General features: G+C 37.6%; 2 protein-coding genes across 2 annotated transcripts in view; one reads left to right on the forward strand and one right to left on the reverse strand.

Annotated features, from left to right (window-relative positions):
* Window positions 1-7,665, reverse strand: part of LOC124797817 (NADH dehydrogenase [ubiquinone] iron-sulfur protein 4, mitochondrial) — a 36,416-nt gene extending 28,751 nt beyond the window's left edge. The window contains exon 1 of the mRNA XM_047260845.1: window positions 7,530-7,665. Within this exon, the coding sequence (XP_047116801.1) occupies window positions 7,530-7,588 (59 nt within the window). The 5' untranslated portion in view covers window positions 7,589-7,665. The remainder of the gene's footprint in view (window positions 1-7,529) is intronic.
* Window positions 7,666-7,728: 63 nt separating this feature from the next.
* On the forward strand, window positions 7,729-20,945 carry LOC124797818 (60S ribosomal protein L12). The gene is made up of 6 exons (XM_047260846.1): window positions 7,729-7,910; window positions 7,990-8,063; window positions 13,123-13,303; window positions 15,971-16,089; window positions 16,186-16,277; window positions 20,913-20,945. Exons 1-5 carry the CDS (start codon window positions 7,874-7,876, stop codon window positions 16,270-16,272), a joined length of 498 nt encoding a protein of 165 aa, XP_047116802.1. The 5' UTR covers window positions 7,729-7,873; the 3' UTR covers window positions 16,273-16,277; window positions 20,913-20,945.
* Window positions 20,946-22,020: the final 1,075 nt, after the last annotated feature.

Genomic DNA, 22,020 nt, shown 5'->3' on the forward strand with positions numbered 1-22,020 from the left:
TGTAAGACATTTCCAGGGGCAGATGTGGACTCTGACCACAATCTACTGGTTATAAACTGTAGATTAAAACTGAAGAAACTGCAAAAAGGTGAGAGTTTAAGGAAATGGGACCTGTACAAAGTGACAGAACCAGAGATTGTAGAGAGTTTCAGGGAGCGCATTAGGGAACGATTGACACAAATGGGAGAAAGAAATAAAGTAGAAGAAGAATGGATAGATTTGAGAGATGAAATAGTGAAGGCAGCAGAGGATCAAGTAGGTAAAAAGACAAGGGCTAATAGAAATCCTTGGGTAACAGAGCAGATACTGAATTTAATTGATGAAAGGAGAAAATACAAAAATGCAGTAAATGAAGCAGTCGAAAAGGAATACAAACGTTTCAAAAATGAGATCCAGAGGAAGTGCAAAATGGGTAAGCAGGGATGGCTAGAGGATAAATGTAAGGATGTACAGGCGTATATCACTTGGGGTAAGATAGTTACCGCCTACAGGAAAATTAAGAAGACCTTTGGAGAAAAGAGAACCACTTGCATGAATATCAAGAGCTCGGATGGAAACCCAGTTCTAAGCAAAGAAGGGAAAGTAGAAAGGTGGAAGGAGTATATGAGAACAATATTACGGAAATAGAAGAGGATGTAGATGAAGATGAAATGGGAGACATGATATTGAGTGAAGAGTTTGACAGAGCACTGAAAGACCTAAGTCAAAACAAGGCCCTGAGAGAAGGCAACATTCCATTAGAACTACTGGTAGCCTCGGGAGAGCCAGCCCTGACAAAACTCTACTATCTGGTGTGCAATATGTATGAGACAGGCGAAATACTCTCTGACTTCAAGAAGAATATAATAATTCCAATCCCAAATAAAGCAGGTGTTGACAGATGTGAAAATTACCGAACTATCAGTTTAATAAGCCATGGCTGCAAAATACTAACACAAATTCTTTACAGACGAATGGAAAAACCGGTAGAAGCTGACCTCGGGAAGATCAGTTTGGGTTCCGTAGAAATGTAGGAACATGTAAGGCAATACTGACCCTATGACTTATCTTAGAAAATAGATTAATGAAGGCAAACCTACGTTTCTAGGATTTGTAAACTTAGAGAAAGCTTTTGACAATGTAGACTGGAATACTCTCTTTCAAATTCTGAAGGTGGCAGGAGTAAAACACAAGGGGCGAAAGACTATTTACAATTTTTACAGAAACCAGATGGCAGTTATAAGAGTCGAGGGGCATGAAAAGGGAAGCAGTGGTTGGGAAGGGAGTGAGACAGGGTTGTAGCCTATCCCCGATGTTATTCAATCTGTATATTGAGCAAGCAGTAAAGGAAACAAAAGAAAATTTGGCGTAGGTATTAAAATCCGTGGAGAAGAAATAAAAACTTTGAGGTTCGCTGATGACATTGTAATTCTGTCAGAGATAGCAAATGACTTGGAAGAGTAGTTGAACGGAATGGACAGTGTCTTGAAAGTAGGATACAAGATGAACATCAACAAAAGCAAAACGAGGATAATGGAATGTAGTCGAATTATGTCGGTTGATGCTAAGGGAATTAGATTAGGAAATGAGACACTTAAAGTAGTAAATGAGTTTTGCTATTTGGGGAGCAAAATAACTGATGATGGTCGAAGTAGAGAGGATATAAAATGTAGACCGGCAATGGCAAGGAAAGCGTTTCTGAAGAAGAGAATTTGTTAATATTGAGTATAGATTTAATAGTCAGGAAGTCATTTCTGAAAGTATTTGTATGGAGTATGGCCACGTATGGAAGTGAAACATGGACGATAAATAGTTTGGACAAGAAGAGAATAGAAGCTTTCGAAATGTGGTGCTACAGAAGAATGCTGAAGATTAGATGGGTAGATCACATAACTAATGAGGAGGTATTGAATAGAGTTGGGGAGAAGAGAAATTTGTGGCACAACTTGACTAGAAGAAGGGATCGGTTGTTAGGACATATTCTGAGACATCAAGGGATCACCAATTTAGTATTGGAGGGCAGCTCGGAGGGTAAAAATCGTAGAGGGAGACCAAGAGATGAATACACTAAACAGATTCAGAAGGATGTAGGTTGCAGTAGCTACTGGGAGATGATGAAGCTTGCACAGGATAGAGTAGCTTGGAGAGCTGCATCAAACCAGTCTCTGGACTGAAGACCACAACAACAATGCTACAAATATAGTGCCATTCTTATCCATAATCTATCAGAGATCAGTAGAACAGTGGAAAGTTCCACGCTACTGAAAGAAGGCCCAGGTCATAGCAATCTATAAAAAGGGTGGAAAATTGGATGCACAGAACTACCAGCCAATTTCACTGACATTGATTTGTTGGAAAATCACGGAACATATTTTGTGTTCAGACATAATGATCTTTCTAGACTCTGAGAAGCTCATCTGCAGAAACCAGCACAGTTTTAGGAAACAGTGGTCAAGCGAGACACAGCTGGCCCTCTTTGTGCATGATACACAACAGGCTCTACATACCGACTCCCAGGTTGTTGCCATATTCTTTGACTTTCGAAAGGCGTTCGACTCAGTTCCACACTGTCACTTGCTCCAAAACATGTGCACTTACAGTCTATCCAATGACATATGCTGTTGGATTGAAAGTTTTGTAACAGACAGAGAGCAGCATGTCATCCTGAATGGGGAGACTTCAACAGAAACAAGCGTAACATCATGTGTGCCCAAGGGCAGTGTGATAGGTCCACTGCTTTTTATGATTTACATAAACAATCTTGTTAATGGTATTGACAGCAGCATTAGACTGTTTCCCGATGATGCTGTAGTCTACAGGAAAGTAGCATCACACTAAAGTTGTGAACAAATCAATGAGGATTTGCAGAAAATAAATGTGTGGTGTAAGGACTGGCAGTTACCTCTCAATATTAGTAAGTGTAATCTGCATATAACAAAGCGAAAATCTCCATTAATGTACAAGTACAAAATAAATGCTCAGACTTTGTAAGCTGTAACATTCATCAAGTATCTGGGTGTGACTATTCGAAATGATCTCAAATGGAACGATCAAATTACACAAGTAACGAGTAAAGCGAACTATAGATTGCAGTTTATTGGTAGAATGGAGTCCTTCTACAAAGAAAATTGCTTACAATACTTTAGTTCATCCAGTCTTAGAGTATTGTTTATCTGTATGTGACCCTTACCAGTTGGGTCTATTCAAGAGATTGAGAAGGTGCAAAGAAGAGCGGCACAATGTGTGACTGGTACATTTAGCCATCGCAAGAGCATTACAAATCTCATAGAAAGTTTCAAGTGGGACACACTTGCAGACAGACGACGCGCTAAATGGAAAGGGCTGCTCGCTAAATTCCAAAATCCGATCTTCGCCGAGGATGTAGAGCATATATTATTACCACCAACTTTCAAATCTTGCAGTGATCACCATCCAAAGATATGGGAAATTAGAGCTCCTACTGAGGTGTTTTTCCCTTGTACAATCCGCAAGTGGAGCAGTGGGGTGGGGTGAAGTGGGGTGGGGTGGGGTAATATGACTTTGGCACGAATAGTGCCCTCTGCCACACACCGCTTGGTGGTTAGTAGAGTGTATATGTAGATGCAGATATAAAGAATTAATAAAACATGAGAGTGTATATGACAAATTAACACATTACAGAGAACAGTTTTCAACTACAGTGAGGAACTCTTGTGCAATATCAGAGGGCACCACAAAAACTTTTCATCTTAGATTTTTTAGACTTGGGTTTATCATGCAATTGTAGTTTACTTTCCCTGGATTCCTTATAAAAATGAAACCTGCTGAATAGTGCACGCATTTCAGTACAATGCTTAAGAAAATTTATGCAAGTTAAAATAGTTTTTCAGTCTAGGGATCACTGAATAAATGTTGCAGTTTCTTCTGAATGAGTCAGTATTTTCGACAATCTCCATGATGGAATATACACATGGGGATGGTAAAGTCAGAGCTCCAAAAAACTTTAACAATGGCCTACAAGAAGTTTGAAAACTGGCATTGCAGATCTGCCTTATTACCATTTCGGCATTACAGACGTGTCCGATTCCACCTGTCTGCTTTGGCCCATGTCGTCATCAAAATGGCGGAAATACACATACAAATTAAGATAAAAATGACACAATAATGTCTCACTCCAAAAATTAAATGAGACTTGTGTGACAGCCACAGAAAATTGGGGGTTTAGGGCTGGGACAAGCTAAATACACAACAATAAAAAACAATGCACCATCCCAAAACAAATAATACAAAAAAAAAATTAAATTATAGCATTCTACTATGCGAACAAAACCACAGGAATCTGCCATTTCACTTAACCTATGTAGCTCAACTGCAGCTACCAATATCAAAAAACCAACACCTACAAGCCAGAAATGGGGAATTAGACATTTCCCTTGACCTATATAGCTGTTGTCAATGTCCTATTGTTGTCACAAATGTGACACCTAACATATTCAGCAATAAGACCAAACATCTGCAGAAACTGTATGACAGACATCATATCATCAATCATCTCAAAACATAATGATACACTCGTAAATGTCATATCCATCCCTAACAAATAAGCAATTTAAAAAAAAAAATAAAAAAATAAAAAATAAAATAAATTAGGCTTCTTTCCACACAACAAACACCAAACTAATCAGATCTAACAAAAAACTTTAACAACTCACTGAAAACAATTCCACAGCCCATGTTATTGTACTACCCACCTAAACTGAAAACAACATTAGCATGACAACCAAAACTCAAATGAACTCAACACCACGCGTTAAACACAGAACGTCCACATCCACCACCAAAGGAGACCATCAAATACAGTAACACTACATCTATAAACACAACCAACTCAAAAACTCCGGGCCATAGTGACATCACACACACCACTACCATTATGTCACGGGTCAATGCAGACGGGTAGAATCAGACGCTTTCATTGACCCAAATATTCTTTGATGGTGCACAGTTACCCCAAAATATGAAACATAAAAAGAGTGAAAGCAAGTACAGTACACAAGCCTTTGAAATTCATTGTCAGGGGCAATGGAGTTTATTCTGGTAGTGAAGATAGCAGCATTCAGTTTCTGCTCTACACCTTGAATGTGATACTTCTAAGAAAGCTTTTCATCTACCCTCAGTCCTTAGAATGTAATTGCTGATTTCACTTACTTTTTGATTACTTTGGGGTAGTAAAATTTCATTTATACAACAGTCACAAGCGAGAAACTGATTGCAGCGTGTTTGGTCACAGCTGAGCATTAATTTATTCTCTAACAATCAGTTGCTGATGATACTAAGTGTCCTATTAGCTAGAGCATATACATTACATTCCATGTCTTCGACAATGGCATAGACAGTGGCTGAATTTCAGGACACTGTTCACTGACATTCTTATCATGCTTGCTTTAGTATATCTTCATAAAATTTATAAAGTTCATTAAAAAAATTTTTAAATATTATCCCCATACTGAAAATGTTTAAATAAGAATCATATTTTCAATTTAATATATTGCGAGTTCCAACACTCATATTTTACATTCAGTGTTTATCATTTCATTAGTGATTAGGTCTAAAAACATTTTTTAATTTTTTTTTATTGGCACATAGGTAATGTGAATACATTATTTCATTTGTACGTCAACCAATTAGCTCTTTTCGCATTAACATACACATGGTAATTAAGTTGCAAAAACATAATTCTTGCAGACACACTACCTACTATATAATATCAAGAATGGATGACGGTTATTAATAACAAGTGAGCCAAAGTCTCCCTGTGAATGTTGATACTTTGAAAGTCTTGTCAAATCATACATGGAGTTCTTTCAAAATTTTTTAATGCTAGAATTGATTGGTCACCAACATTACCACTGACAACAGCACTGATGCACACATCATCATACTGTACAATACTTTTTTTGTTTACTTAAAACTAGGTAAAATAATGAAGTCTCATACAAAATTAATATTTCAAAATGAAACATAGAAACATATTCAAGAAGATATAAGACTGTCTTAAGGAATGAAATCTAAAACAAATTCCACTGCGAATCTATCATCAGTTGCACAACATAGAAAAATGAACCGGAAAACAATACTCACACTGTGCATGCTCTGACCGTATAGTGGCTTTCAAAGTATAGGGACATATGTAAATGAGCTTACTGGAATCAATTTTGATGTGTAATGTCAAAATCACTAACAAAAATAAGTAAACTATGTGGAAATATATTAATATGAGAATGTTCTCAAAATTCCACACAATTGAATGGCCAGTCTACATAGGAACTGACATAAGCCTAAATAAAATTTATTTCAATTTTTTAAAAACTGGAATTTTTTAGTCTAAAATGTCAGACGGAATTTCATATACGCACTGATCCAGCAAAACATTACAACACAACTTTCACAGAGGGACAAGCATAACTATGTTACATTACTCGTTATGCAACGGGCTAGGGATACAGAAAGAGTCACACTTGTGACTCCACATATTAAGAAATGAGTACCTTGATTGATTAGAGGGACAAGCAAGGTACACTGTGATACCCACATGACATTTAATGACTAAAGTGGACACATTCAGGCCCATGGTTTTTCTTACAGCATTAAGCTTACAGTGACATGTCCAGCTTATTGTTACTACAGTAGACAGATTAAGTTTCTATGATGTCTTGGCCTCACATTAATGTATACCACGAGTAGCTTCATGTCACTAAATGTTGTTCTACTTGATGGCATCTACAGAACACTACAAATGAATGAATCTTGAGCTACCATTAGTAGCCCCATCAAAAGTGGACAAATGAAAAACCGTTAGTACAGGAGGAGTTGAATGTGGAAGTCTCATCTAAACTTATGTTCAGTCATGACAGGTCTGTTACACAGTGCAAATGCGGTGGATCCGATGTTACATTTTTCACAAATAGAATTCGGGAAGGAAACTTAAAATGGGGCATTAGTGTTAGTCACTATATCGAGTATTCAAAATGGTTAGATACGTAGGGCAGCAATCTTCAATATTCAAAACAATCAGATATGAAGGGCAGCAATCTTCAGTCATTCGCAAAGGCGTAAATCAGCATATTCCCTGCCGCCAATTACAACTGACGAGGGGAGGCACGAGTTGAGAGAGACTAAGTTAAATATCAATAAATCGCCAATCACAAAAACAAAATTGGAGTGATTTACGATCCAATGACTGGTAGTTCACTGTAACTTTGGGCTAAATGAAATATTTTGTTAGTACTGGATCGCTGTTTCTACAACTTCACAGTGACTTGTCCGAAGGTTTCAAAAACCTCATTTTAATGGTATACCACAAGCAGAAGTTAAAATAATTTAACACATTTATTTTATCGCTATATTTATACGTCTATGATCAGTCAAACACCAATTTTTTAGATCGGATTTCAATGTTTTGTTTTTTTGTTCCAAAATTTAACTTTAACACGATATGCCCTCAAAGAAATTATAAAACATCGGAGACAATTGAGCTGCGCCAGATTTGGAAGTTATATTCACTGATTTACCCATTTAATACAGTTGAACGCTTTGTAGCAACATTTCGCAGCGCTGTTAACCCAGCCATGTCTTTCGAGTCTCGACTCACGATAATTTACAATCGACAAATAAAATTCGGAACAGCTTCAGAGATTGCAGACACACGCCAAAGATTTTCCTGTGAAACTTGCAGAGTGAAACGTCTCTCATCTCCGTATCGGGTACATCGGAACATCTTTGAACGAACGTGGTCTTTCGGCTTCCGCTAGCGTGTGAAGCGCGTGTGGCTGTGCATGTTGTATGTTTAGTGATCGGTTGTAATCAAAGTAGTAAGTGCGTTGTATTTTATACCGTTACACGTATTTGTATCAAAATGCCTCCAAAATTTGATCCAAATGAAATTAAAGTTGGTAAGTGAATTAGAATTTATTGTTGCACTGCACATGCCTGTCGTTGATGAAATTTACTGATTTGGCACATTTATTTCAGTGTTCTTGAGGTGCGTTGGTGGAGAAGTGGGTGCTACCTCATCCCTTGCACCAAAAATTGGCCCCCTCGGTCTGGTAAGCTTCCTCTTTTTAAAAACAAATAATTTGCACATGTGTGTGCCATGTTGCGTTCTCTGTTGTAATTCCACCCATATGTAGAGCCTGTCGAATGTGTGTCGATCTGCATGTATCTGAATCCGTAGAGCATAAATAATTTAGTCAATTTATGTTTTTGCATCGTGTAATTGTTAGTACATAATGAAATAGATTTAAAACCACTCGTACTGTCGGCGAATGAAATCCTATCGTACACCCACTGGCCAGTTGTAAAATTTGCATTTTTATCATAGTACCAGTCGAAAATACTAACAGGTACAGTGCATAGAAAGATTTATTTGTACATATAGTGATACGTACGGCTGTGATTTCTTTGTGTATGTATTTTGCCACTCAGTAAAAGTGTTGATATGCCTGGTAAAACACCATTGAAAGATTAGCAGTTTCGGTTGGCAGGCAGCTGCGTACGAGGCGGGACGAGGACTGATCTTATCTTTGTAAGACATGGGATCAGTGTGTTGCCAGTCCCTCCAGTTGTCATGCAAGTAGATTAATCCTGATGCCAGTGCTTCCTTGTTTCAAGCAGCTTCTCATTTTGATCCACAAGACTGAGAAAACCCTATTAATGGACCTCCATAGCTTAGAGAGAAAAAAAAAAATCTGTGGTACTATGAATTGAACCTATGCCCTTCCACAATGGAGGAAGCAGTACTAATAAGAGGCAGGCAAATTCATAGAAACATTAACCACTTTCCACAGAAAATATTACATCTTTAAAGAAGTCTTAAATTTGACAAGACATGTCGGTAATCAAATAGGTCCTTCAAATGGAATCTACTTTCTTGAGTGCATTGTTGAATGCATCCCTGTTATCCATGGTACTGTTTACAAAACACAAAGTAAATCACTTCTGTCCATGGCTTAGTTTAAAGCCAACATCCACATGAGTGTTGTAGCTCCCTTCAGTGGCTGATAAGTGTTTTTTGGCTTTTTAAAAAAAAAATCTCACGAGATAGAATAAACAGATCCACTTTATTAAGCAATCAGTAAAATAACGAAACTGAAACATAACAGTAAAGGCGAAAATGGTAAACTGCTCTCTGGCGACTTGTGACGTCATTGTCCAAAGCCGACGGGTTGTATCCCCTGCTACACTAGACCCGTGGTGTGCACAAACTAACGGCTACAATTATTTTATTAATAGCACTGCATGGGGTGGGTCGTCATTATGCTTTCTGTGCCACAATTGGCTGTTGAGTCTGTAGACTAAACTCGCAGAAACAAATCATACATTGTGGTCTTTAATTTTGCACAAGGTCAGGACATAAATTTGCAAGCTTGAGTAAAATTGCTTAAATGTCAGTCTTCGGTGCGCACGCACAAGTTGACGCCCACGTGGATTGGAAATGGCTGCAGATTTGACAACTTGGCTGTATTAAACATATTGTTGATTGGCTGTAGGGTTATTTGATAACCCTTCTGTGCTTCCAACTAAAGAATATTGCAATCTTGGAAGACAGGTTGCAGTAGAAAATGTGACCATTTGCTGGTAGAAATTGATCATGGCATTAGAAATTTCTAGGTACGTGAAAGCATACATTATTAGGCCCCTTCTACTCTAGACTCTGCAAACCACACTGAGGTGCATGGCAGAGGGTACGTGCCAATGTACCAGTTATAGACTTTATCGAGATAGCTTATGTCTGTCTTAAAGATTCTCCCAGTTCAGTTTCTTCAGTATCTGTGACATTCTCCCATAGATTAAACAAACCTGTGACCATTTATACCACTTGCCTCTGTATATGTTCAGTATTTTGTTGGTTCTATTTGGTACAGGTGTAACACATTTCGGCAATCTAGAACCAATTGTGCAAGGAATTTGTAAGTAATCTCCTTTGTAGGTTGGACTTACCCAGTGTTCTACCAATAAACCACAGTACCACCTACTTTACCCATGACTGAACCTATGTGATCATTCCATTTCATATTCCTACAAAGTAATACACCCAGGTATTTGCATTAGTTGGCCAGTTCCAACAGTGACTGATATTACATTTATAGAGTATTAAGTTTTTTGTTTTGTAAAGTGCACATTTTTACATTTCTGAACATTTAAAGCAAGTTGCCAATCTTTCAATCTCTGCACTGCTTTGAAATCTACCCAAGATTTGCTGGAAGAGTTATGCAGCTTCTTTAAGAGAGTAATTCATGACAGATAACTGCATCTTCTGCAAAAATACTGATTTTACTATTAATATTGTCTGCAAGGTCATCATGGCACACCCAAAGTTACTTCTGGGGAAATTTTAAGTATATGTCAAAAGGATAGGCAAATGGGAAATAGAGATGGTGTATTTGTCACAGTAGACAAACTAGAGTCCATAGAGGTAGAAATTGAAGCTGCATGTGAGATTGATTGGGCAAGATTCAGTAACAGGGGTGTTCATAAAATAATTGGATCCTTTTATCACCCACTGGACTGATTTCTTGATGTAACTGAAAATTTTAGAATAAACCTCAGTTCACTTGTACATAAATTCCCCAATCATACTGTAATCGTTCGTGAAGACTTTAACCATCCGGCAAACAATATGGAAAATTAGTTTTGTTAGTGGTGGGCTTGATAAGACATCGTTTGAAACTTTACTAAATGCCTCATCTGAAAACTACCTAGAATAGACAGTTAGGAATGCCACTCATGGTGGAAATATATTGGATTTAATGGCACCAAATAGATCTGACCTTTTTAAGAATGTCCACATCGAAACAGATAGCAGTGGCCATGACGTTGTTGTGGCAACAGTGATTACGGGTCTAGTGTAGCTGGGGATACAACCCGTCGGCTTTGGACAATGACGTCACAAGTCGCCAGAGAGCAGTTTACCATTTTCGCTTTTGCTGTTATGTTTCAGTCACTAAGAAGAATCGCTTCTCGTTTGGCGACTTGTGACGTCATTGTCCAAAGCCGACTGGTTCGTATCTCCTGCTGCACTAGTCCCGTGATTACCCAAGTACAAAGGACATCTCAGGCAACCAGAAAGATATATATCAGTAAACTGGATAAAAAATCAGTAGTGTCATACCTCAACAAGGAACTTGAAACTTTCAGCACAGGGCAGGAGCATGTAGGGGAACCATGGCTCATGTTAAGAATAATAGTTGACCATGCACTGGATAGATATTACATTTATAGAGTATTAAGTTTTTTGTTTTGTAAAGTGCACATTTTTACATTTCTGAACATTTAAAGCAAGTTGCCAATCTTTCAATCTCTGCACTGCTTTGAAATCTACCCAAGATTTGCTGGAAGAGTTATGCAGCTTCTTTAAGAGAGTAATTCATGACAGATAACTGCATCTTCTGCAAAAATACTGATTTTACTATTAAAGTTTATCAGCGGAAGTGACGTAGCGATAAGACGCTCGTGAATGGAGCGCTCGGCGCGCTTCCTGTTTCTGCATCAGTCGACTGCAGGCAGCAGCACGCAGCACACAGCCATGCCGTACCGTCGTAAGAGATACACTAGGAGGAGCAGAATGCCAGTTTATAAAACTGTTTTCAGTTTTGATGAGACACCGAGCCCTGTCTCGCAACAGGAGATACTGTCTGGTCCAATAACATTTGTTGGCTGTAAAATTACGTTCTCCTGTACCACAAATGAAGTTGTTCCAGGCAATTCATGGATGACACTTGCTTTGGTGAGAGGAAGTGAAAAGCCTTTGCAAGGATTGGAGGCTTACTACGACAGGGATATTATGTTATAAAACATTTTCGATTGGTGTTGTTGGAAGCAGAGATTATGGTACTGCTATTGTAACTACAGACAAGCCTTTTTTATTGTATACCAGGAACAGGTAGTAAAGTTCATAATGGGAGGGAACCTTTATGGCTAATAGCCACTGCAAAGAAACAGATCACTGTGTAATAGGTGTAAAACATAGGGCTGTAGAGGTGCTGAATGAAATGTTTGGCTGTCAAGATCAATTTGTGTCACCTTCAGTGACTGTTGTAGCAGGATATTGTCAAGTGATTTCACAGAACCCAAAGAAATTTGGGTCACGTGTAAAAGCCATTAGTGGTACCAAGGTTAGTGTTCACTGCCTAGTGAATAAGACAAGAACTGAAATTGGGGTTAGCAAAGCAATAGCTGAAATGCTTAACTCAAATTTCAAATGTTCCTTTACAAAGGAAAACGCAGGAGAATTGCCCCATTTTAGTCCTCGTACCACTGAAAAGATGAATAAGTATGTGTCAACAGCTGAAATCATTAAAATTGAACAAAGCTCCAAGGCCCAATGTAATCTGTCAGATTCTATACTGATGTTGCAGCTGAGTTAGTCCGTGTTCAAACTATAATGTTTGTAAATACATTGAACAAAAAACCGTGCCCCGCTCTTGAAAAAGGCACAGGTCACACTCATCTACAAGGAGGAGAGAAGTGATCCACAAAAGTGTTCAGTATCCATGACATTGATTTGTTGTAGAATCTTAGAACATATTCTGGGCTCATACATAATGGTGTCTCGAACAGAATGACCTTGGTGCCAATCAGCGTTCATTCTGAAAACATGATTACATGAAATCAAACTCAGTTTTCTCACTTGGTGTACTGTGACACGTATAACTTACCATAAGTTTTGGACTCAAAGAGGATCACATTTAGTCGGTGTTTGTATTAAGTAACTTTGCATGAAATATTGGCGTAATAACCGAATCTAAAGCATATTGCTGTATTGTCACAATTTGGGAATGGAGGTAACAACCCACTAAACAGTAGAAATACCCAACGGCACTATTTTGGTGGGGTCCTAACTTCATTTCTAATTTTTTCACATCCTTTCGAGACTTTGCATTACTATATTAACCATTATCAATGTGTTAGTCATGTCAAAATGTTCTTTCCGCCATTTTACTGTTAGGCGATAGTCATAATTTATAGATGCTGTATTGTCTTCCCTTTGTGACATATTATTGGATGGTTTTTGCTTTGAAAATGTATTTCAGGCACTTGCTTTCTTATGTATTACTGTTTGAATTCATAAATAAGATTTACTAAGTGAATACATGCTTTTTACAGTCACCTAAAAAGGTTGGTGATGACATTGCCAAAGCAACAGCTGACTGGAAAGGCTTGAAGATAACAGTGAAGTTAACTATACAGAACAGGCAGGCAGCAATTTCGGTCTGCCCATCTGCAGCTTCTCTCATTATAAAGGCTTTGAAGGAGCCCCCCCGAGACAGAAAGAAGCAGAAGAATAGTAAGTAGTAAATATTTGGAAGTTAATTTCTGTAAAATTTAGAAGTGGGGAAAATTTCAGTAGTTTGCTCTCTCCTGTCATTGAAACTGGGAGAAAAAAAGTAGGCTGTGCAGTGTTCTGCTTCCTGGTTATCCTTGAACAAGATGTTCCCCCTCACTGGTTACTGCATATTTTGTGATCAAATAGTACTGTATTGTTGAACTGAGAGATATAAATTAAGTAATACAATTATTTGACCATGTAGTAATTTAAGTGCTGCTGTGGTTTTTTAATTACCTCTGTAGATTTTTGTACAAAGCTCAGAAATGCTGTTAAATTTTGTAGCTGGAGTGTATGGAAAGATGGTAGCTTCCTGATCTGCACTAGCACTGTGGCAGTCTGTGTAAAGCACACTTTACCACGCTAAAATAGTTCAAGAAAATTACATATGTTGTACAAATGTACACTCTGTATGTAATTTAAATGTTATGTGCTAATCATTCATAGATAATCACAGAAAAATATGCAGTATATGTATTGGCAGTTTTCTTTTACGTGTTTTCTGTATGGTACACGCTTTATCAGCCCAGCTTTGTCCCAAGGTGGTCTAGGTTATGTTGAAATGCCAGAGTTTGGCTGAGTCAATAATTGTGTTATGAGAATATCCATAATTCTTATGGTGTATATTTTAGTGTATGGGGTTTCTGTGTGTTGGTTGTCAGCAGTCTTGATACCAAGGATCATAGCAGATGGGTGGCATCAATGGATTAATATTTCTGGAGAAAACAGGTTTGTGATGTTCTTTAATCAGGTATATAAATGGCCTGTGATTAGTTGTAGGGCACTGTCACCCTCAGGTCTTCAACAGTCCTACCACGTGAATATAAACATCTCGGTGAATTTCTCTCTATTTTATCCTGTTGAGAGTCCTGCTGTTGAGATGGTAGTTGCTGCCCAGGTAAAAGCTATAGTTGTGCATCCTGTCTTCGTTCCTTCCTTGATGACACTTTGATGTAATATAATTTTATCTGGCTCGCTCTCCTCAAACAGTAGATTTACCCTAATCAAAGTTGTCACATTCGTTTGATGAATTGACCATTTACTATCATAGCTGTTCAGCAGTTTCTTGGTCATACAAATAGCAAACTCTCTAACATTCATTGTTGTGGGAGGGGTAGGAGGAAAGTTGTTTTGTACAGTTTTATTAAGGCTGGCATAAGATTAGCAGCTCTTTGACTGTGTGTATGACATGTGTAAACATACTTAGTTTAATTGGAGAGCTGCAATGATTTCTGACAAGGACTTCTTGTATTCAGAAATTAAATACCTCAAACTCGTGTTCTGGAAAAACAGAACGAAAATCATGACACAGAGCTAGTGCTTTCCAAAAAGACACATTGCTCAACAATTGGAGAACGATTCTTTCACTTTGTTTCCTCTCTGTAGTATTGTACATACAAAGATGGTTAAGTTTTCTGAACAGGCAAGGCATAAGACCAAAAAAAAGCTATGCTGTGCCCAGTTCAGTTTTGGCTTTGGGGTCCCTGGAATTCAAACTGTCCTTGTGAATGCAGAAGCAAGTAGTAGTTCTGAATGAATGTTTTGTCGCATAGCCAGTTAACAATGGAGATTTGGAAAAACCTGTTATTACTGAGTAAAAACTTACAAAATCACATTCAGTGGAATACGTATCCTGTCCTCTCACCTAGGCATACTCAGTACTGTCCATCTGAGCATACTGGGAGTATCATGAAAGAGGCCCTAGAGATCAATGCAGCAAGAACTTGGACATTTGCTATAGTGTAGTGGAAGGCAACACACTGTTCAAACACTACAGAATTGATCAAACTGGTACAATAATGCCTCATCTTTTCAGAGTTCAGTGCTGTCTTTGGCAGGCATTTGAGGCAATCATTAAAAGCATGGGTCTTTACTCTAATTTTGTGTGACAAGGCTGAGAACATTAGATAGAATTATTTTGATTGTGCTATAACAGTGTAGAATGCCTCATCTAGATAATTCATTTAATAATGAAATATAATTTCAGGGTATGCTTGTAATTCCTGATTATTTGCTTGATTTGAGCATGTGAACTGATCTTTCAGTGAGTACCTTTGAGAAATTGAGCCCTTTCTTTTCTAAATGGTACATTGTAAATTTGAAAGTAAGTGTTGGCTACAACTGTAGGCTAAGGAAAATTGTCCAGTATTTGTTGATCTCAGCCCTTATTAAGAGATGTGCCCTTGGAATTTGGTTGGCTACTGAAATGTTGTTGTGAAACCACAGACAATAGTAACAGTGATAATCTCTGCAGTGCAGGCTGTTCTGGTGGTGCTGAATGGAGTTCATTTGCCCGTACTACGCAGGTGCAAGTAGTAAAGGTTATTGCCAGGCAGTCATGTTGAATGTGTTCTCTGTGCATTTGCAAACCACTATGTCACCCTTGCTGACAGGAGCTTGACGGAGGCAGTAGGATCATGTAGGTTACTACCTTGACTGTCCTTGCATGAGTTGTTTGCCTTTGAGTTCCTGGCTGTAACAGCCTGGAACAGTCTTATAGTGTAGTTCACAGAATAAATATTGTCTTGTACTTCCTGTAATCTCTATTCTTGTCCTAATTTAGCAAGTATTTTATATATGGTTGATCTGCTAGTAAATAGTGACATCACTGTGTTCTTTCATTTACAGTAAAACACAGTGGAAATTTGTCATTTGATGAAATTGTAAATATTGCCAAACAAATGAGGGACAGATCCATGTCGAGAAAACTTGAAGGAACGGTGAAAGAAATCCTTGGGACTTGCCAGGTAAGTTTTTTAATGGCTGTTGCATATTATGATGCTTTGGACGTAAAGTGTGTTACTATTGCCAAGTGTGTTATTATTGCTTTGTTTCTGTTGCAGTCTGTGGGATGTACTGTTGAAGGGAAACCACCACATGATTTAATTGATCAGATAAATGCTGGTGAATTGGAAGTTCCAGACGATTGAATTGAGTAAGTATGCTGTTGAGATCAGAGTTCTGGAAAAGCACTAGTAGAAATGTGTGCTAATGAAAAGATGTTTTTTGTTAATAAAATATCTTATGTCACCGAAGTTTCTCGTGTTTATACAAGGTGCACTTGTAGAAATTTACTACATTACTTAATCTAGGACAGTAGTTATACATCAGTATTGTTTGATCAAATTTCGAAGAATAAATATCCTTTGGAAGAAAACAAGAATCCTTTTTCAGTCATTGGATAGACTGACAGCATGATTTCTAAGCATATTTTGAGAGACACACTTGCAGTGTTAACACCTTAGCAGCCATAGTCATTAATTACGTAGCATTGGCAAGTGTAATTGATGCAATTAAGGTAGTTATTACAGATTTTCTGAAAAGTGAAGTTCCCTCTGTGGCTATTAGATTAGTGGGTATATAGTGATACACTTTCGTGAAGATAATAGAGCTTTTTGTCTTCATATTCAAGTGGGCAACTTATTGGACATGTTCGCTGTTCCACGAATAAGATTTTTGTAACAAAGGCAAGGAGCACTAGGTTATGTGGCCAGAAGCTGAAAAGAAAGTGTGTGTGTGTGTGTAAAATGATAAATTCATTAACACCATACATAAATGTCTTCATGATTGATTGTAACTGGTAGTAATATTTCAGTAGCCTGCCATTATCGGCCCTCAAAAATTTATCACGAACAGAATCTTTTTAAAAATCTTGGTGTGTAATTTTCGTGATTGTGTATTAAAGTTGAAGAGAACAAGGGAAAACAATCCAAAGTCCACTTCTTTATATTTTACAGTAATTTAATTTGAAGTTTAAAGAAAAACAGAAGATTAAGTGTGTGAGACATACAAAACACTTTTTTTCCTAAAATGGTTCTCAAGGTTCTTCTTAACAGATCCAGAAATACGGAAGTGTCTGATCCCACCCGTCTGCTTTGACCCATGACGCCACAAATATGGCGGAAACACACACACACACACACACACTTCCCACAAGAAGCCTAATGACACTAACGGGACAAGCGCGGGAAATTGGGTGTTTTGGGTGGGGGGCAAACTAAATATAAACAAATTTAGATGCCTTGCGTAGCTACAACGTGTAAGTGAAGACAGCCATGCATGAATACCCACCCACCTCCCCAGGGGTCGTAACCCCTGCAACCCATAAAGGATAAAGATGCTTCAGTAGCTGATTAGTGTTTTTTGTTTTAAAAAGAAAGAAAGAAAAAAAAAATCTCACGGGATAGAACGAACAGATCAGAAAGATAAATATAATAAATTAAAACAGAAATTCGAGGAAACAGATAATTAAAATATGTAATAAGTGTTTTTAAATTTTAAAAAAATCTCGCGAGATAGAACGAACAGATCAGAAAAGTAAATAAAATAAGATAAAACAGAACTGGAGACAGCCCCACTCAAACCAAACTCCGCGCTGTCATGACGTCACACACACAACACCCTTACATCACGGGTCAAAGCCGACGCGTTGGATCGGACGCTTCTGTCGACCCACAGATCCTTCTTTTGAAATTAGTAGTGTGAGTTAGTCTTTGTTTATTAACAATGAAAGTGGAAGTACACATGTTCACAAAAATAGACAACTTCCTAGAATGTATTATATAACTGCTTGCCTCAGAAAAGTGTAAGCAATATTTGTGGGATATTATTCAGTAATACCAATGAGAGACAATGAGGTTAATATAAATTCTACATCAAATTACTCGTCAGTGTGGGTAATCTTTCAAACTAGAGCTCTTTAGAAAAGAATTTCTTAAAGGATTGTAGGTCATCTTATTTTCTCATGGAGAGTGGAATTAAACTTTAATATGAAGGTTTTGGCAAGTCACTGCCTGCACTTTAACTCCCAAGGACCAATTTATGTGGCACAATAACTCCAGTTACTCTTACTTGTGCTGTCTCAATTGGTCTTTCTGTATTCTTTACCAAGAAATGAAGACCACAATTTGAACTTTTCTTGAAAAAGGCCTAGGTTTTGTGTGGCACCTTTTGATGTGCCCATTCCAATTTCTGGTTGTTTCAAAGTAGACTTATTGATTTATTAAACCCAAATGTTTGTCAAATTGCATGTAACTGTGCCCTTTATGAGCACTGTTTACTTTGATTCACATTGTTGTTTCTACGAATCATAGTATGGATGATGTGAATAATGACATTTTTTATATTCTGGCCGGGTCAAGTGAAACAACATTGATGCAACTTTTTTCATCAGTTCCCATTTTTGGTATGTTCTCGTCATAGGTAAAAAATTACACTTCTCTGGAGGTGAGAACATGAACATCAAACGTGTAAAGACAGTTGTTGCTTCTAGGGTAGATCATTAGGGCTAATACTAAGCACTGCAAGATTTTCAGTGAAATCTCTGGATGTTTCCTTTGTCTTTAATTTTGTCTCCACATTTTTGTTGATAGAAGACTTCAGCCTTCTTCTTACGTAATAGAGCTTCTAGCTGCTTAATTTCTTTGCCTATTTCTGCACTGCACCTTTTGTGGCGGCGTTCGTAGCGACAAGCAATTACGAAGTCACCGCCACACTTTTAATAGCGGGCCGACCGGTCCGCTGGAACAGTGAACAGAAAGATGAAAACCCAAACACTCTGATTGAATAAAAGTCGGTACTTATCTTTATTAATGAAGATACAGAATACAGTAGTGAACGCCGTGTCTACAGAGATCTGTCTAGTTCGAGTCGGAGCGGCTAGGTCAGCGTCGGCTGACGACAAACAACTACTCTGCTGCGATGAACACACAACTGACTAGCAAGTACACAATTCGGTGGCGAGTATACAACTGAGCGGCGAATACAGAACTGTCCTAGCGCTCGCGACTCCAGCGCTTAAGAAACCAAAAGCCAGCGGTGGCGCGCGCAGAATTGCGGCGATTTCCTGTCTCGCTGGCGCTGCTTATGTGGACGGCGTCCGGACTTTGATGCTGCCAACCTTTTGGCAGCGGGCTCGGGTGGCATTACTGGCTAGGATATAACAGCACCTATCATTCTTTCCTTGCCAGAAGAGATGGCTTTTTTGCTTTGAATTCATCACGTGCAGAGCAATTGTCTGATATGGGGCACCCACATTTGTCTGATATGCGGTACCCAAAAGCAATATTATACTTCGTTGGATACATGTTCACAAAAAATCTATACAAAGTGGGAAACTTTGGAAATGGCTGTACATTTTATGCAGTATTTTAATGATTAATTCTTTAGGCAAATATAGTTAAGATGTATCATAAAGGCTATAGAAGAAGATTACTAGCCTCTAGTTTCTGTGGTCTTCATTTCACAGGTAAAACTAAAATTAGTGAATACAAGTGTGCATTCTGAATATTATTTCCAAGTAAATTAAATTGGATTCATGTTTTGAAATTTTTGTGAAGCACTGTTTCTGCATTTCCAGTCTTCACCAGGAACATGACTCAGTGTTCTTATGCATGTACTTGCATCATGAAGTCATATGTTTTGGTTTTTCCTTTGCTCCACTTTGTTGAACTGCTGTAACATTTTCATCACTTGATTCCATGCCAAAATGTAAATTGCTCCAGTACACATCAGTCAAATAAACTTCATTGAACAACAGTGTAGTTTGCTATCAGTGAAAAATGTAAGCCCAAACAATGCATTGGTTGCCACAAATTAAAAAAAAAAAAAAAAAAAAAAAAAAAAAAAAAAAAAAAACAAGCAAACCCACATTTAAAACAAATTTTCCTGAAGTAGTAAAAAATTACTCTCATTAAGATAAATGTGGTCTTTTTTTCACACAGATGAATTTTTGTCCTGGAAACTTTTCTCTATGTTGATTCCTTATGGCCTACATATTGTTTTTTCTATTTATCTGTTGGTATGTAGTAATATTTACATAGAATCCAGTGGTACAAGAATTTCAAATTTCACCAAAGATGGACTTTCATTGTTTTTCCTGCTGTACCTTTCAGTTAATTACAAAACATGAAATAAGTGTTGAGTGTTACTTATTATGAAAATATGATTGCAAAATGGATCTGTTTTGTGGCTGGTGCCTGGAGAAGTTCTAATTGCCAGTATTCTGGGGTATATCTAGTTTTGAATAGTTATATTTTGTTTTGTTATATTTTAAGTTTACAGTTCATATATATTTTCCAGAGCTCTGTACTCAGCAGCTAACACAAGGTCGGGGTTGGCATCCCATCCTCCCACTTTCTCTCTTGATAGTGTGTGTTTATTTTTGTGCTGTACACCAATGTGAAAAAATTAAAGTAATGGAGCTACATTTTCCTTCAGAAAGAAGTAATATGCATGCTGTTACAGTCTGTAGCAGCTGGTGACTGTTCACACTCAGACTTGAGTGGAGCAGTGAATAATTAGAAAACAGCTTCAAGATTTATTCTTAGCGTGCATTCTCGTACTGCACACACTTGTTGGAAATGCTGATAATTTGGAGCTTTCTTAGAAATGTTCTGGCATGTTAAGAGAGACATAATGTGGGTACCAACTGCCATTGGGGAGACAACCCCAATAACAAATCACATTAACTTAACCTTTTAATAACTTGTAAACTTGTCATGTACACCCATATAGATATTTATTTCTTCAGTACCATTGTATCTTTCATGTATTTTTCTTTCCTTTCCAGGTCAGTGATGGAATAAAATTACATTTTCTGCTATAATTGCATTTTTCTTTCATTTGCCTGTCCTTTTAATTTTGTACCCATATTTGTTCCAAGCAAACTTTGATAAATTCTAAGTGCCAACCTACAGATAGGATAACGTGAATTTAATCTGTGTAAATTGTAATGAAAGTGGTGCATTGGACTGAATTACTAATGTAACATGTGGTGTAGATAACACAGAAAACTTGCCAGGTGGTACAAGAGAATATATCCTCTCTGCAAAGGGGAAATAGTACAAAACTGCTAAAGATGGTGCAAAAAAGGTACCAAACACTGCATCAGACATACATCAGAATTTTTATTACCAGCATCTCCATTCACATATAGTAACTTCCCTCTGTGTGAAAGACCAAGATTGTGGACTTGTATTCTTATAAATAACAAATTAATTTCTTTCCAGTCATCTAGATTTGCGGATTTCCTAAATTGCTGAAAGAAGATGCTTTGAAGTTGATTTTCTGGAAGGTCCCCGGCACTTTCATTCATTCCCTCTTTATATAAAATTTGATGGATGCTAAACTTTCCTCCTTTTCTTACTTTCCTACTTCAAAATTAAATGTTATTCTTTGTCCTAATCGTTTTTTTTAGCTTTCTGCAGTGTTCGCAATTCTATTTATACTGGAATACTTCAGCCTGTAAAAGTTGTGGAGCCACAACATGCATAGACATTTTCGCTGTGTGAAATGAAAATTTGTGATGGTATCTTTCTGTTACGTTCAATTTTATTGTAACCAAGCAAGATGTGATAAAAATCCATTAGATTTCATACATACTGAGCAGGAAATACATACGAAGGTTAAAGTTCAGTTCGGGGGAGGGGCACTAAATATAAACATTAGCATTCATTGTAGAGTCTGTGCAAGATGCAGGGGTTGATGTGCAGTATAGACTTGGTTGGAGAACCTCCTGGTAACAAGTTTAGAAAATTGATATGTTGCAGTCATGTGCATCAGTGATAAAATGTAATATCCACAACATTCCTCATATTTCATAAAGGCTTTGAGATGTTGAAATGAGATTTTGGCAAATGATAGTACACAAAGAGGACGGTATTTGCCTTACAGTTATT

This window comes from Schistocerca piceifrons, chromosome 5, assembly GCF_021461385.2.
Source record: "Schistocerca piceifrons isolate TAMUIC-IGC-003096 chromosome 5, iqSchPice1.1, whole genome shotgun sequence".
NCBI classification, from domain to species: Eukaryota; Metazoa; Arthropoda; class Insecta; order Orthoptera; family Acrididae; genus Schistocerca; species Schistocerca piceifrons.

Bases quoted from the DNA above. Each gene is read 5' to 3' on its own strand.
- LOC124797818 (XM_047260846.1), top strand. From the start codon at position 7,874: ATGCCTCCAAAATTTGATCCAAATGAAATTAAAGTTG. The intron at 8,064-13,122 runs GTAAGCTTCCTC...TGCTTTTTACAG, and splicing joins AAATTGGCCCCCTCGGTCTG to TCACCTAAAAAGGTTGGTGA. The intron at 13,304-15,970 runs GTAAGTAGTAAA...TTTCATTTACAG, and splicing joins CAGAAAGAAGCAGAAGAATA to TAAAACACAGTGGAAATTTG.